The 17,153-nt window shown below is 35.7% G+C and overlaps 1 protein-coding gene across 8 annotated transcripts in view; it reads left to right on the top strand.

The window, feature by feature from the left end:
• ADGRB3 (adhesion G protein-coupled receptor B3) overlaps positions 1-17,153 on the top strand; it is a 690,055-nt gene that overhangs the window by 260,083 nt on the left and 412,819 nt on the right. For all 8 annotated transcript variants that reach the window (XM_075268344.1, XM_075268342.1, XM_075268340.1 and 5 more), the window contains 3 exons: positions 461-625; positions 7,367-7,531; positions 15,394-15,558. In XM_075268344.1, the coding sequence (XP_075124445.1) occupies positions 461-625; positions 7,367-7,531; positions 15,394-15,558 (495 nt within the window). The remainder of the gene's footprint in view (positions 1-460; positions 626-7,366; positions 7,532-15,393; positions 15,559-17,153) is intronic.

The following is a 17,153-nucleotide window of genomic DNA, read 5'->3' as shown; positions in this document are numbered from 1 at the left end:
AAATGGATTGAGATAATTGACAACCACTATAACACTTTGAAAACTAGAAATAGAATCAATGCAGAAGGAAATTGTAGATGATAAAAGCCATTATATAATAGTCATTAACTAATCTTTAATTACACATACAGTGATATGTATTCATATAGTTTTCTATATGCAATAATGGAGAAAACCATTAATCCATGCTGTTACAATTTATTGAGTGCTGTATAGTTTATATGAGTACTTTATGAGAGGTTATGTGATGCATAACACAAATCACAACTCTACAGCGAGACTTGTACTCAAACAATAGAAATTTGGATTATGACATTAAATGAATGTACAGTAATAGTGTTACTTATTTTATATCTATAAAAATATTAACCCTTTTCAGCAATTTTTTTCTTTGCATAAAAATTGTATTATTATTATTATTACTTGTGTTTAATAGTGTTATATCTTCTCTCTATTGCAGTAAATGGAGTTTGGGAGGAATGGTCACCTTGGAGTTTATGTTCCTTTACATGTGGAAAAGGCCAAAGAACAAGAACAAGGACTTGTACTCCTCCACAATATGGGGGAAGATTGTGCGGTGGACCAGAAATTCAGCATAAACCTTGCAATATTGCTCTTTGCCCTGGTGAGATGAATGGACATTTATATATATTGCTGTTAAAAGTGTTTGAAGCGAGAGTGTTTGGCCAAGTGATGGATGACTGTACGGTATCTGTCTGAGAGATAAGTCTATGCTACTTTATCTTGCAATGTGCTTGTTACAAAGAATAACAGGGTCAGTATCAAGCTGACATCACTAGATGCAGAACAAGGGTTAGATTTTATGCTGAACTCTAACTTTATGTTATACCTTTTTCAACAGCTTACTTAAATGCGTAAATATACTGAATGATCGAACCCAAAAATTGTGCTTTAATATAGTATATCACTGTTGTTCTTTTCTTACTTGTCAGATTTACTTTGTAAATCTAATGTTCCTGTTCGTGTTCTGTAACCTCACTTCTTGTAGCTTTATATCCATTTGTTATAAGCATCCATTTGTCTATTTATAGGTATGTCAGAATTGTGGCAGTTAAGAAATAACACTGTAATGGTGGCTTATTGTTAGGTACAGGCCATAGAAAAAGGAATAAATGGAATAGTGAGTTCAGAAAAAAATACTGTAAATCCATAATGAAATGGCAAGACTTATAGAATATCAGTCTTATTAAATATAACATTTTTCCCAACAACAATAATAATAAATAAATAAATCCTGAAACATTAATACAATGTCCTATAACGCTTCAGAGACGTTATATTTTAATATTTACTTTATCAACAACTTTATACATTAACCCTGTAGTTTAGCCTAAATACCATTCAGCATATTGATAGTTAAAGGGGTTTTCTCATCTCAAGGATCCTATACTGCTATATTTTCCTAAATATATTACTTTAGAAATGCTGCTATATGTGCCTATATGTGAAATTATTCCTCCCATAGTTTACACAGCATTGTCAAAGCACCCATTCTGTATCTTATAACACAGGATGGAGGATGAGTCACTGCTCTCTGGGATGGGGGTGATTAGTTTTCACTCTGTTTATCTTCTGCTGCGCATACAATCTGTGCTGTGTGGACAATCAGTTCAGGTAATTGCAGTTTGTTGATAAAGGATAAAACAGTGTCAGTTATCTCTCTATGTAAACATAAAGATAACGGGGCAGCCTTGCAGCGCTTGAGTCCTGGGTTCAAGTCCTGCAAGAGACAACATCTGCAAGGAGTTTGCACATTCTCCTCGTGTTTGCATGGATTTCCTCCTATACTCCAAAGACATACTGATAGGGGAAAATGTACATTGTGAGCCGTATATGGGGTTCACAATCTACGTTAAGAAAAAAATAAAAGATAGCATTGCGTTTACTGCAAGTCCATTGTCTGTATAAATTTTCTATACAAACCTTTGTAGTGTAATATACATTTACTGTACATATTTTGATCTGGATTAATATAGATTTTTTGCAAGTATAATAAATAATCTCTCATGGTAAAGGCAATGTCTATATCATAGTGTACTGTCCATCAAATAGTCAAAACCTGCCAACCAGCTTGCTGAAGAATACAGAAAGTGAGAAGAAACAGCAGGCAAAGTTGGAGAGAGAGGGAGATGGGAAAACCCCTTTCAGTATTGAAATGTTGTGCGGTGCTACTAAACTGTATTTTTATTTGAGGCTTTTTCAGATGCTAGAAATATCACAATGGGAATTTAAGCTTTATATGCAGTAGTTCATGTTGCATATAAAAAACACATTCCCAACTGTGTTTTTAACTAAAGATATATCCAATTCTTTTATAGCTTGTACAGCTTTCATATGATACTAAAACCATTTTTCTAAGTGATAAAAAACTGAGGATACAACCGGTTGAAATTACTTTCCCCCTTTAGCAAATGCAACAGGTCTATATACTGCATTGAGTAGGTGTTCAAAACAGACTCTCCTTGGCAATGTTTAGTTAGAAGAAAATAGTTAGGTTAATTAAGGATGTTCAAAAATGTTCACCTCCGAAACATCAGCAAAACAATACAATAGGAGCTACACTTTCAATGTTGCTTAGTTTGAATACTTGCTTAGGTTGTCTCAAGTTACAGATATACTGTAACCGCCTTACACCACACTTTCAATGTGTTTTTGGCACTTTTTGAGCTTTAGCCAATAATGGTATGTGACTTTGTGTGAACTTGGGCATGGCTTAAAAGCCACCACTATACATCACAATTTGAGTTGTTTAAAAAAAAAAAAAAAAAAAAATCAATTGGTGTTGTAAGCCTAGACAAAGTTGTCTAACATTTATAACATTATGTACCAAATTTACTTTATCTTACAGCATGAGTTACTGTGGAACATTGGTGCATTTTAAGAAGACCTGCTCTAAACTTACACTATGTAAAGATTAGACAGGATTAATAAATCTCCTTCAATGTTTTCGACTCAACTGGTGCAACTTTAAGCATAATACAGCTCAGCTTTTATTTGAAGGATTACTTTTCACAAGGCTGAAAAACCAAGGACTTTCAATATACTATACTGTATGCACTCCCATTTAGTCTCATTACTTGCTTCTATAAATCACTATATTGACATTAGCTTGACTTTCCTCTTGTATCAGTTAAATGATACAAGAAATTCGGAGAATTGGGTAAAGTATCTCATGTTTGTGGTTATCTTTGATGTCATTCAGTGCCATTTTTTCCCACAAAACATAAAGTCTTAGTCAGTAACGAGCAAAGACTAGGCCCCCAGCAAACTTTTGACTGTGGACTCCTCCACGACATAGCGCAACCTTTCCTGGACCCGAAACAGTATATCACCCCATTTACAGATACTATAATGTCCAATAGCAGCCCCTCCAAACAGAATGATGTCCCATAGCAGCCCCTCCATACAGTGTAATGTCCCATAGCGGCCCCTGCGCACACACTATTGTGCCCCATAGTGGTCCCTGCACACAGTATTATACCTCATAGAAGACCAAACATGAACAATTATTATCAGAGACAGATGGGAGAATACAAACATAAAAAAACACTGTTACTTACCTTTTACTTGCATCTGGTGCACTCCCCACTACTTTTGCCCCTCTTCAAAGTTGGACCAAACGTCACGTGAGCCAGACTTGTGTTACAATGCATAATGACACTGGTCTGGCCCACGTGACATCTGGGATGTCATCATAGAGGCCGGAAGACTGCCAGACTTTATGTTCTCTCACCTCCCCTGGTCTTCCGATCATTATACTCCAGAGTATAATGATAGCATTGGGTTTCATGGGCCTGCGGCCTCTCTTACCAATCCCCGCTCCTGCTCACATCCGCCTCTGCCCCAGGTGTCCGTGAGCAGGAGCAAGGATAGGTAAGTATATAGGGCCCATTACCTGCTGGGCGTACTCCAGCAGGTAATGTCCTATAAAAAAAAACAAAAAAAAAAAACAATGTCCCAGGCCCAGTGGCAGCCACTGCTATCCCCGTGTTTACACTACTGACCTTAGTGTGGTGTGCATGTTTTAAAGGATATCCCATCAGAAATTGTCTTTACATTAGTAAACATCATGGTAAGCAAGTCATGAAAGATTTGTCTTCTAGCACCCCTGGCAAGCAGAAATGTGGTATTACATAGTGGCCACTGAGATGACAGAGTAGCTCTTTAGACTGACTTATATTGGGCAGATGTTTAGCTGTATTATGATCACATATTTTAATAGGAGATGTGGACAGGAGTTTTTTTTTTTTTTGAAGATAGGATTCAGCATCTGCAAGAGATAAGAAATAAATCTCTACTGCAAACTTGTGTTATAAGGATATATATTACAGTTTATACTGGCTTTTAGTCCTGCTAAAAAATAACCTTTAAATACTATAATATCACAAGTGTCATTATGCTGAACTTTTTCTGAAGCTCAAGTAACCATTTCAACCACCTAGGAAACAGCGTACGGTTAAAAATATAAATTATATTTATATAAAACTACATCATTGTGGTTCTCCCAGTGACTTAATTTGAAATGTCAGCTATATATAAGGCATGAATGTCATCCATAAAGTCTGGGAGGAAATTTCTAAGCTAAAATATAGTGTTGGAATAAACTTCACCATACTGCATAATGTAAACCACCACTATTTACTGATGACACAACAAAGTTTAGACATAGGAGCAAGTCCTTGTATAGTCTGACCTATTGTACTGAGCCATTCCATTAGTTTATTGGCTTTTGTGAGTTGGCATACTGCAAAGAAATACATTATTAAGAGTACTCTTATGGCTTCCTGTGACATTCAGAAGAATACTGGAGATATAGAAGTAAATGAACATCAACTTTCTATTATATTTTGAGAAGCCTGTCAGATTGTAAGACACTATCAACTTACATTCTAAAAGATTTAAAGCAAGAGTTTTTATTGCATGTATATTATTTCATTCTCATGCCTTATTCTCTTATAATAACCTGGAAAGACATCACACGAGTAAATGGCTTAGCTGTTATATTCGTCTTTGTTCACTTTCTAGCTATTTAGAAACAAAAGGGCCAAATGACTGGCACAAAGCCATGACAACACATGGGCATAATCATAATCTTCCTACAGAAATTGTTTGTAGGTATTGAGGCCAGCTGGCAAGGGCATATATCAGTCGGTCCTACAGAGGATGGATTAGGACAGCAACATGTGGTAATAAGTTCCGAATTTTATTTTAGGTGAGAAAATAACAGATGTACTCACTTCATATTCAAGGAAAGTAATGAAGAAATGTATTATTTCTTATATCGTTAAAAAAGTTTTGCACCTGTTCTAAGCTACAGCGAAATTACGTCCACCTAGTGACACTAACATTTATGAGCAAGAAAAACATTCAATGTATTTCTAACTTAGCCAGTGACAGTTCAGCAGCAATGACCTTTTGTGTTTTACTGCCATACACTAGTTACAGTGCTCTGTTATAATCTTCTGTTGTAGGCAATTATCCAGGTTTAAAATGACGGATAGCAGAGCAGAAGCCCCGTTTTATGACCCTACAGCCTCAAAAAAGAACAAAATATAAACCAGCATATCCGTTAGATAGTTTTTCATCAATGGCATTATCTTGGAAGCACTAGAAGGAGAGAAAAAAAGATTTTTATTGTCTACGAGAAAGCAAACAAGATAAAAAAGCAATTTTCTAGCTAATTTTCTTAAAGTGCTGTTGTTATCTGTAGACATATTAACCGTATTCTTAACTGCAAAGGGTGTTACTGAAATAGATGGAAATGATCCTGTGTTCAATATGAATGTATAGTCACGTTAATATTTTCTTTTAAAATGAATGTGCATGCCATGAATATTATTGTACATGTCATGTAAATGTGGAATGTACTAATATTCCAGTAACCCTAAATTGACCATGATGTTTGACTTTATACATTCACCCCATGATGATAGTATTGAGAAGCTTTTCATAGTTACATATGCCATATAAATGCTGGTTTCTGATAATGGAAAAAATATACAAATCTGTTTCCCAAGATGTAAATAGGGAAACAGTGCCTCTGTTTGCTGCCCTCTAGGAGTCTCTCACCTCTGCCAATTCAGTTTTCTCTATGCTGTGCTCAAGAGATCCAACCAAATCGAAACAGCGCTGTCCACAGCTGAACTGACTTGGCAAAATCCTGCATCATTGCAGTAAAGGCTTGTTGGAAAGTTGGGCATAATGTTCAAGGGAGCTACCCCTAGAGGGAAGCAAACAGAGACACTGTTTCCCTATTTACATCTTGGGAAACAGATTTGCATATTTTCCCATAATCCCCCCCAATGGAGCTAAAATGGCTTTTTGTAAGACTCCAAACACCCGAGAATGTGGTCTCTCCTTAGGGAGTGACATTATCCCCTTAATCTGGTTTCTGATAACTGTTAAAATCTTTATGGGAATATCTCCACCAGAATATCTCTTTTAGAAGAGCACTTGATCTAGTCCTTATTGTATTGTGAAAGATTTTTAATTGCCTTATATTCTGTGCATTCTTCCTTGTCTACCCTTATAGACCACTGCTATTTAAACCAATGCCAAAACCAATATAAGAGACAGGCCAGAATTGTTCCAACAAAGAACCCAAGGAAACTCTAGATGTTGGATTTAAACTATTTTTCAAAATTCAGGAAATGGAAGAATTATCCTCAAAATAAAGCATCAATATTAAATTTATGTGGATTCAACTTTTTGCACCCATGCTGATCAGCTGTTTGAAGAGGCTTATGAGTGCTACATTCTCTTTGTTGCTTATATGCATGTATATAGTATCTGTTGTGCACACAGCATTTACAGCTTTGCCCCATTGAAGTGATTGTAAACTATGAAGACAATGTAGTGCTTGCACAAACAATGTGCCCCTTCAAACAGCTGATCATCAAAGGCTCCAAGAGTGCTGATCTGATATTGATGACCTTACTCTGAGAATAGGACATAATCCATATCTTTTGGTCTAGAACATCCAATAGTCCAAAAAAATCGTACTCATTTGCTCATGCTATCATGCTATATCAAACAGTGATTTAATATACAAGCTGAAAGTCAATGGACATAGTGACATTAAAAATATTTACTATGACAAGGCTTGCCCTATATACTTGGATAAAATCAGGTAAATTCACATTTTAATTTTAATATAGCCTACATTGTATTTATGGACTACAAAACAATATATTCTATCTAGTGGAGTTCCACAATTTACTGTTAAATTATAGAAGCATAATATTTCATTCTTTTATATTGTGTGTCTTTCTACATTTATAAAATCCTGGCTCAGAGGCCAGCTGTTGTATTCATAGCTTTCTATGTTTGCTTGTTTCCTATCCAGTTGATGGCCTATGGCAGGAATGGAGTGCTTGGAGCCAATGCTCAGTAACATGTTCCAATGGCACACAGAAGAGACAGAGAGAGTGTTCACCAGCATCCCACGGTGGCTCGGATTGTAAAGGACCTTACAGTGAGACAAGAGAATGTCATAATCAGGATTGTACAGGTAAACATTTGGACATCATTTAATCCATGATATGACTTTGGAGAACAATATGAAATCCAATATATTATCTCATGTAGTTTTTATGGGTGAAAAGAGAATAACATTGTAGAAATATATCAGTTTAATAGGTTTTCATACCACAAGATATTGTGTTTTTATAGCTAGAATGATACCATCAATTTTAATATGTGAAACATTTTGATATCGCTGGAAAGGTGCAGTATCAGGATGGCAAAAAAGTAATCTGTGATAAATATTAAAGTGCATCAATAAATGTATTCATTTAGTACAAAATTAGATGAAAGAGCCTCTTTCATCTTTTTGCAATTATTTTATTACACGGGGCCTCCTCTAGTGGTTTATGGTTTTAAGCTATTATAGTCTGCAGATGAACACTATCATTTACATGAACAGCATGTGTACTTTATGATGTTGTCATATTTCTGTTTACATAATTATAGAGGATATAACCCCATTTTGAGGGTCATAATCATAATAATTAATTATGTTCCCGATGTTAACATGCTTTTCAGTATCAGAAAACATTAATTTGGCAAAGGCAAAAAACATTTGCAAATTTTGTGAGTGATATCACCATTACATTTGACCCCTGTTTAACCTAAGGGACTATAAATAATTATAACATGTGTACTTCCCCTTCCTAGGTTTACAGGGCTTATTAAAAGTCTGCTAGGTTGGACTCCAGGGATTTGTTGTTGCTAATAATTAGTAAGATACCTAGAACTGTGGTTCCCCTTTGCCCTTCACTAGCTGATAGTGCTGTGTTTTAAATTAGCACATGAATTTCCTAGTCCTATACCCACTTGTCGAAAGGTCGAATCAGATTTTCTTGATAATCTTAAACTGCCACTTTATTGTACAGTACCTTGACCTGTGCATGATTTAACATAATTTACTGTATGTATGACTAAATCTTAATGTTGTACCTGAGTGGATGGTCAATATGACTTCATACTCAACTACAATCTGATGTTTCCATTACAGAAATTATTTACTTTACACATTAAAAAATGTAGACACAAAGAAAGGGAATATTATAAATCAAGGCTAAAACTGATTATAACACACAGTTCAAAATAATATGCAAACAGGAAAATGGTCCAAAAATGTCCATAACAACCTAAGTACTTGTGCAATACTGTACATGAAGGTCTAAGGGATTTTCCGTCATAATGATGACACAAAATTCAGGAAAAAGTTCTATTTGTTTTATTCACTTTTCATTTTAACAATGATTTTATATGCCTCTTTCAATATTTGAGTAAGTTTTGATTTTATATATTTTTGACTATAACAGAAACAATTAAAACAATAATTTACCATCTTACAATGATCACTAGCACAATTTTTAGGGTTTGGTAAAAACCTTCAGCTCTCTGTGGTCACTGGAAACCATCCAATCACATGATCAGTCAGAATCAATAGATATGACAGCAAATATTGAACATTTGTTCAGCAACTCATAGGTGAGGTCTAGGTCAAGTAACTTGAAATGGTCACAGAGGCTAAAGACTTTACCAACTGCTCCAGTTCTTCTCCTGGGCTGGTGCAGTGCTGAGGGGGCCTGCAGGGTACTTGATAATGGTGGTAGAAATTACCCCACTTAGCTTTCAGCCTTTCTGAGCTTGATGGAGGTTGGAGTCCACATTATGATTGTGCAGGAGATGAGAGGTATGCCGAAACATTGTAACTTGATTCTTTACTTGAAATAGAACAAAGTTAAACAGCGTCCAATTCTGGAGGCACAGTTCTTATAACTTTACCACTGTAAGTTGGGGCTGAGCTGGAAGTGGGCACACCCATTTGTCAGTCTGCACTTCCCTTTCTGAGGTAGTCTGTACTTCAATTTGTGTGAAATTCTCTTACAGAAAATTCTATCAAGACCTAAATACCCCTGACAAAATAAAATAATGAAATAAAATGGTAGCTAGACATTAAATGTACCAGAATTCTTGTTCAGTTTGTCACAGTTCCCACTGAGGGATATATATAAGCAGGGTTTCCCTTCTTATCCTCAGATACTTATCTGGTGCACACTCCTCTCTAATCTAAGCCAAACAGAGATTTTTCTTACCTCCTGTCTGCTGGAAGCATGCAGCACTGTGATAGCTGGACTGTCTCCAGGTCAGCTCAGGTTTTGCTTCGTCTACACTTCACTCTACACTTCCCCTCTGGTTCAAGGACATCAGAAGACTACTGTTCTACTCCTATTTCCTAGAACTCTCTAGGCAGGTCATAGCAATTCCCTTTCCATAATTGTTTACCACATTGAAAGGGGTACCTACATAACTGCTACCTACATATATACAATTGAGTACCAACATATGATACATGGCACAAATAAGCAATACATATTTTGTAGTACTCCCAGAAAAGTCAGAAAACAGAAGCAGTCTTGTCTCCTGAGAGTGTGAAAGCATTGATTATGTAGCAAAGCTGAAATGTATTATTATAAAGACAAGTCCACCTTTACCTTTGCTTGATTTGTATAATGCTCCAATTTACAAAATAAATGCAATACAATGTTGAGAAATGCTAGCAAAACACTTAACATGATGCAATACACAACCATGGGACCATATATAGTAAAACATAGCATAGACAGACATCATGTTGTTTTTCAAAGCTGATAATCCCATGACACACAATTTTCCAATTGAGAGGAAAGGAAATGAAGGACACATATTTACCTTTAGAGCAGAGCAGATTTTAAGGGAGTCTCAATTTTCATGTAAATTGCCATTTTATTTATATGGAAATGAGGTAAAGGGCTTTAGGGGTGTACCTTAGCTTGCCTGTGCTTTGGTCTGGGCTCTAGATTCGCAGGTAAAGCATTGCTCCTCATTTGCATATGAATACATCAGTAATTTACAAGAACATAGGGCTCCAAAGCTGAATAACAGAGACATATTTGGAAACTGTAGATCCACATATGTACAGATATAGTCCAGTTAAGTGTTCGTTGCAGCCCTTTTAACTTGATTTTGCTGTACATTTTTGATCTGTACATCGTTGAGTCAGTAATGAGATAAAACTCTAGCCTATCTTACCAGATAAATTTGGAATTCTTATATCTATTACCCTGTAGCAGAATTGTTTATTATTTTCATTTTAGAATTCAGTTTGGTTAAATGATGGGTCTTTACATGAGATGCAAAGAGGATTTCCACAACAATAAGCTGTTACGTTATTACCAGTACACTTTATTGCAGAGTGAACATAGAAACACAGAGGATTGGGGATATCCTTCTACTGAGATGAAGGACTGTACATCCATGTTCTCATGACAGGTATAGATCCCATAAGATCAGACTTTATTTTTCCTGCACAAATGCCATAATAGTCTTTTGTGGGAAAGACTATTTACTAAGCTTACAAAATTATTACACATTAGAATTACCCCAATTATAGATAAATCATTTTAAAACATGAGACAATTGAAATGAAATTGGTAAATCAATCTGTCTCTGAACAAGTACACAGGTATAGACTAAAGCATTTTAGTTTAGAAACTTGTGTTGTTTACTAAATGAAAATCTGTTATTTTTGCTTACTTATAGTGATTTGAGATTACATAGTGGCACAGGGAATAAGGTCAGAAAAAGATGTTTGTCAAACTAATCTATCATGTAATACAGTGAACGATAAAAACTAGGCTTTAGGAAGCAGTTGTTAGTAACCCTTGCCAAAAATGAGAAATATATTGTTGACATTGAAAGGTGGTGAAGCTGACCTCTGTGTTTTAAAAGTCCTCCGTACAAGACTTTTCTCTCCATTGATCTCTTGCAGTTTAGTAGCGGCGCCTCCAACAGATATTGCAGATGTGAACTTGGCATAAGAGGGTAGTCTTCTCAAAGAGGTAGTCACTTGGAGAGCTTTCACTGTATATATACATTTATTTATATGAATCTAGGTGGAGAAGACAGCACCACATATAAAAGCTATATGCACAGCAGTCACTTGAGTGATTTGAGTTTGACCGTTTTGGGTTGAGCAAGTTTGATATTAACCCCACCATAAATTGACTTAAAACATAGTGTAGACACTCTCAGGGCTACCAGAAAACTATCTATCTAATTTCTATCTCTTTAAAGCAAACACAGAGAAGTTATGTCAAAGTGAAAGTGTAAAAAAAAAAAAAAACTCACCTTCCCTTACCTCTTTTGGGCCTCCTCGTGGCATCTGGAGCTCTAATGGTGATGTCTGGCACTCTTCTGTGATGTCAAGAACCCGGGTCACTGAGGAGGCCTGTGATTGGGCCACCAGCAGTCACATGGGCATGCAGGGCTTCATAAATGAAGGCGAGTCTGAAGAGAAGTATAATGTTGCAGCCATTTTAGTTCACATGAGAAAAATCTCAATCTCAATTTTGTAAAAATCAGCAATTTGGGTTATTCAGGTCGTAATCGGTTCAGTATGAACTGATTTGCCCACCTCTATATAAACTTGCACTGTCTAAAACTTAGTCAGTGTTACTAAATGTACCCTTGGCGTGAGTAGAGCCTTTAAAATACAGTGCTTTTGGCCCTTGGCATGAGTAGAGCCTCACACCAGCAGAAAAAGTCAGCTCCTGCATAAGCTGCCAGCTCTCCCGACTTGCAAAGACAAGCCTGCTGCAGAAACAGTGTTGATTGGCCGAATGCTATACACTGTATAGCATTCGGCCAATCAATGCTGGTTCTGAATCGAATCTTTACTGCGAATAGTGAGTAGTATTCGGTCGAGTACGAGTATTTTGAATATCATAGTATTTGATCAAATACCTACTCGATCGAATACTACTCGCTCGTCTCTTGTCTTCACCCTGCTGTATTGATTTCTTGTGTATTCTTTGGATGGTAACCTTATCACGTAATTGTCCTTAGGGGTTGTATGTTTTTTTATAGTAGTAAATTAAAAGTTATATTGTATTGTTATATTTGGAATAATTTTTATGATACTGTAATAACATGCCCAGATAATGGTTTAAGATATGTCTGTCCAATTCTGTTTTGTTCAGGCTGTTTTGCATACTGATATTGTTTGTATTTTTCTAGTGGTAAGCTGACAAAAGCCCAAGAGTGAGCTGTTTGACTGAGAGAGTGATAAAAGGGGTGACATTAGAAAAGAAATAACTCATAGAGAACCAACATTAGTAGAATTTGGTACTGACTAACTGCTCAGCCTCATTGGCTATACAGATGATGGCTTAACTTTACACTGTATTGAGCTCAGTCTGGTACATTCCACCCAGAGGTGTAGTCCATTGTGTAGATGCCTATACTGTAGATGTTTACTGAGGGTGCAGGTATTATATACCCCTTCTCCTGGTTTGTGCTGACAAGCACAGTTGTATTAATGATCCTTGGCATTTCAAACGTAGCTCCATATATAGCCAGTACAAAAATTGCCCTACAAGGGTGAAGTAACCCTAGGCTTAGGTTGTTTATATTTTGCGCCTCATCATTCATATGGGTACAGCTAAGGCATTGGCACAGACAGCATTCAGAAGAAATGTAAAATGGAGAAGTGAATCACCATGGATGCAGGATAGGTGCAATATATGACTTGTTATAGTGATGCCTAACAGGTAGGCTACTACTTAGAATAGACACATTATACGTTTATTTGCTCCAAATAAGTATTTATGCAGAGTGTCACATACCACTAGTCTCTTATCTCCGTTGCTCCATAGCTGTACTTACTTTTTCTCTTTCTCAAGAGGGAACATGTTTCACATACTGGGCAGTAAATAATGCAAAGTCAGTGAGCAAAAGGTTACTGTGTAACAGGTCTGTGTTATGTGCAAAAACTGAGTAAATTAATACAACCTTATACTTTGTAATGAAGCATAGGACATCTAGCCAGTAGTGCATTTGAAATAAATTACATTTACTATTGAGTTTTCAATAGTTCTATAACTTGCACAAGATTTGGCAAATTTTGAAGCATTTTTTGGCCCTGAAGTGTTATGCCAACTTTCCTAAATAGCCCAATGTGAGCTTAGTTAGAGCATAACTTAAATAGAAAGTTATGGCTTATTATGCTAAAATGTTCACCAGAACTGTACTAAAATTTCAGTAGTAAATGTAGGTAAACTAATAGGTGGTATTAACTTAGAATAGACTGCCTAAGGATGCACCCAATTTGTCATTCAACATCAGACCCTATGACAAATATGGTGCACTGTAAGGCTGCCTAGTTTAAGTTTGTATGTAAACCTTATATGAATAACTCTGCCCCATGTGAAGAGGAGGAGAGAGGGATCATGGAAACTGTAGTCCATCAAATTTTTAATCCCAGTGCAAGCAGTGACAGCATCAAAGCAAAGCTGAACAAGATAATTCAAATAAAAATACTTACAACATATTATGAAATCATGTAGAGAACATTTAGCACACATTTAGCTACTATCTTTTTTTTTTTTATGAACTAAGAAAATGTATTTAAAGGAAGACTGCAGGCAATGAATTGAAACCTAATTTGAGTACTTTATAGAGGTGATTGGACAGTTGTCATATGTGTCTCTGTTGTTCAGCTTTTGCATTCCATTTTATGTAAATCACCATTTTTATTCATATACAAATGAGGGATAGTGTTTTGCCCAGGAATCTAGCCCTGAGACTGACGTGTGGACAAGCTACAGGACACCCCCAAAGCACTTCTCTCATACTATATGTCTTGGCTTCTGGTTCTCTTGTTGGTTCTATTAAAAAAAGCAGGTACAGGAGACCTACAGCATAATAGCCACAATTGTGTGTTGTCTTTCTTTATTACTCAGGCATAAAATACCTTTTTTCTAAAAATGGGAAAATTAGCTTGACTTCTGTTATCTTTTCATGAATTTCTATTGTGCACCTTTCTGGTTATGAGAGCACGATAAATCCAAGCTCACCTATTAGAATTGAATTATTCAATATTTCCTTCTATATTTTATTGATCTTTGCTGTAATGCCTGTTATAACTGGTATGGCACCTGTTACAATGTAGGAGCAACTCCCTGCTAGATTTTGTATTTTACATATGGTTCTCAAAGTTATTGAGCAGTTTTAGCAAATAAATGTTATTGCTTGTATAATGTAAAGTTAAACAATGTTGATTCTACATCAATTCTTCACATTTTTGAGATCTCTGCTTGCTGTTATTCATCCTGCTAACTCCCAGTGGATGAAAATCAGTCTATGGTCATGCAATATATGGTCCATATGATGGACACACTGGTGCACAGTGATCACACATCTGCCTGGCAACAAGCTATGCGCCTGTGTATCTATCACATGGTCATGAACTGTGTATCAGATGACCATGGTCTCATTTTTATCCACTAGAAGTAGAATGAATCACAGCAAGCAGAGATATGGAAAAAATGTGAGGAATTGATACAGAAAGGCTACTGGAAAATTGTATAACTTTTCATTAGCTCCTTTAAGCTTATGCAACGGTTGTCCAGGCTGAAAGAAGAGGCTCACTAATATGGAAGTTGCACTTTATGGTATAAGATGATATTTAGTGATCATATCCATGTTTACCTTTACTATTTTGTCCCACCAGCCTATTTACACTACAAACACTAAATAATAATTATTCTAGCATTCTTCTATATAGTCCAACATATTTTAATAACATGTTTTATATGTACCTTTATACACAGAGTTCTAAGCATAGTACAAGAATTTTCATGTAGTTAAGAGTTTTGACAGTTTTTCGTTGCACCAATATTTTTTAGGTACCAAGTACTTAAAAAATATGGTCAACTCCTTAAATCAAGTTTTAACATCATATCTGAAGCATCAATATCACAGATCTTGCTGGGACCTATAGAAACTTTATTTATAGTATTGATAATATGTTCTTGTACCCAGCTAATGGACAGTGGAACCAATGGGGACCGTGGAGTGGTTGTTCCAGATCATGTGATGGAGGATGGGAAAAAAGAACACGAAGCTGCCAAGGAATTGCTATTACTGGTCAGCAATGTGAAGGATCGGGGGAAGATGTCCGAAAATGCAATGAACAGAGATGTCCAGGTAAGCAGGATTACAAGTACATATTACTAGGCATGCTCATCATTTATATCATGAAATGCACAATCTTGTTTCTTTATGAAACTATTACATAGGAAAATAAAGGATGTTTTGAATTTTAGACTAGTATTAAACATGATCAGATGGTTTTATGTCTATATAAAGTCTTAACTTAGACTGGGTCCCAATGTAAGAGGGTCTCTCCCATATGCCATTGATAACTGTAGTGTCTTATGTTGTTAAATGGCCTTTTTGCAAGCCACTCAGATAGATAGATAGATAGATAGATAGATAGATAGATAGATAGATAGATAGATAATAGATAGATAGATAGATAGATAGATAGAGATAAAATGTTTGTCAGCAGTTGAGAATATAATGTATTCTGTAGACGTGTCACATTTGTATATAATGCATTTGTGTACAAACACCGTTAATGATAAATAACTGTCAGACTGTTTAGTTACAGTACAAACATCTGCAATTGTCTATGATACCAACATGTTACCATCCACACTTGTTTCATCTGCGGCTTCCTCCACTGATAATTAAAATAAGACATGTTTATCTAATCTAAAAGCAAACATGCAGAGATTTCGTTTTCAACATTTAATTCCGACATCTGCATGTGAAAAACAAGAGCAAAAAAGGAAGACAGTAATCTTGTTTTCAAAGGTTGCCACCTGCTGTTAATAGAATATTTTACAAATGCATCCATGAAAGGAATAACACTCATCAGTTATGGTGATATTTTTAGGTCTAAATAGCTGGTAAAATATTGTATGAATTAATATAATATTCAAATGGCAAATATTATACAATATAAAGACTAAAGATTTCCTATGTGCGCTTGTTACATGCTATCTGCTATTGTCATTGAATGGTTTTACATTGCTGAATATGCTAAAGTAACTATAGTAACAGCCAAGTTTTTTTTTTTTTTTTAATTTCAATGTATGGATACAGTATATCTACATAAGCAACTCATTATTAGAGTTCCAGTTTAGATGCTTGTCGCGGGTAGTAAATTTCTGAGCATGTTAGTGAGTAAATCACATTTCTGATGTGGGAGCTTATGATGGCTTATAAATGCTGAAGAATTGAAAATGTCAGGTAAGTTCTGGATTCTAGTTTGATGACAGGAGGTTGTGACCTGAGTTCATCTGAGAATTTATGGTTTAAGTGCAGTTTTCTGCATCACTGTTCATGTTTTTGATGCTATGTGTGTGGTATTCTCTATGGTCAGTAAATGAAAGTATCCCAAATCCTACATGGTAGTAACTTATATTAAATTTTATAAAGTTCAAATATAGCTTATGAAAAACATAAAGTAATTATTTTAAATGACAAAAAATGGTCTTCCTTGTTTTAAAGAAACATCTCTGCCTAAGTCCATTAACTTTATTTGGGTAATTACTTTAATAGAGGGGGCCTAATATACAATACAATATTCTATGGATAGGGGATACGTTATAGAATCATGGTGGTCTGACCACTGGGACAATATCTAATCACAAGAAGGTGAGGTATACTCTATGGGAAATAGCCAAGAACTCTGTTCAGCTTCTCTTTGACTGCTCCATAGAAATAAATGAAGT

Source organism: Leptodactylus fuscus, chromosome 3 (assembly GCF_031893055.1).
Source record: "Leptodactylus fuscus isolate aLepFus1 chromosome 3, aLepFus1.hap2, whole genome shotgun sequence".
NCBI classification, from domain to species: Eukaryota; Metazoa; Chordata; class Amphibia; order Anura; family Leptodactylidae; genus Leptodactylus; species Leptodactylus fuscus.
The sequence above is the reverse complement of the archived record's forward strand: the minus strand, read 5'-3'. Positions and strand labels throughout refer to the sequence as shown.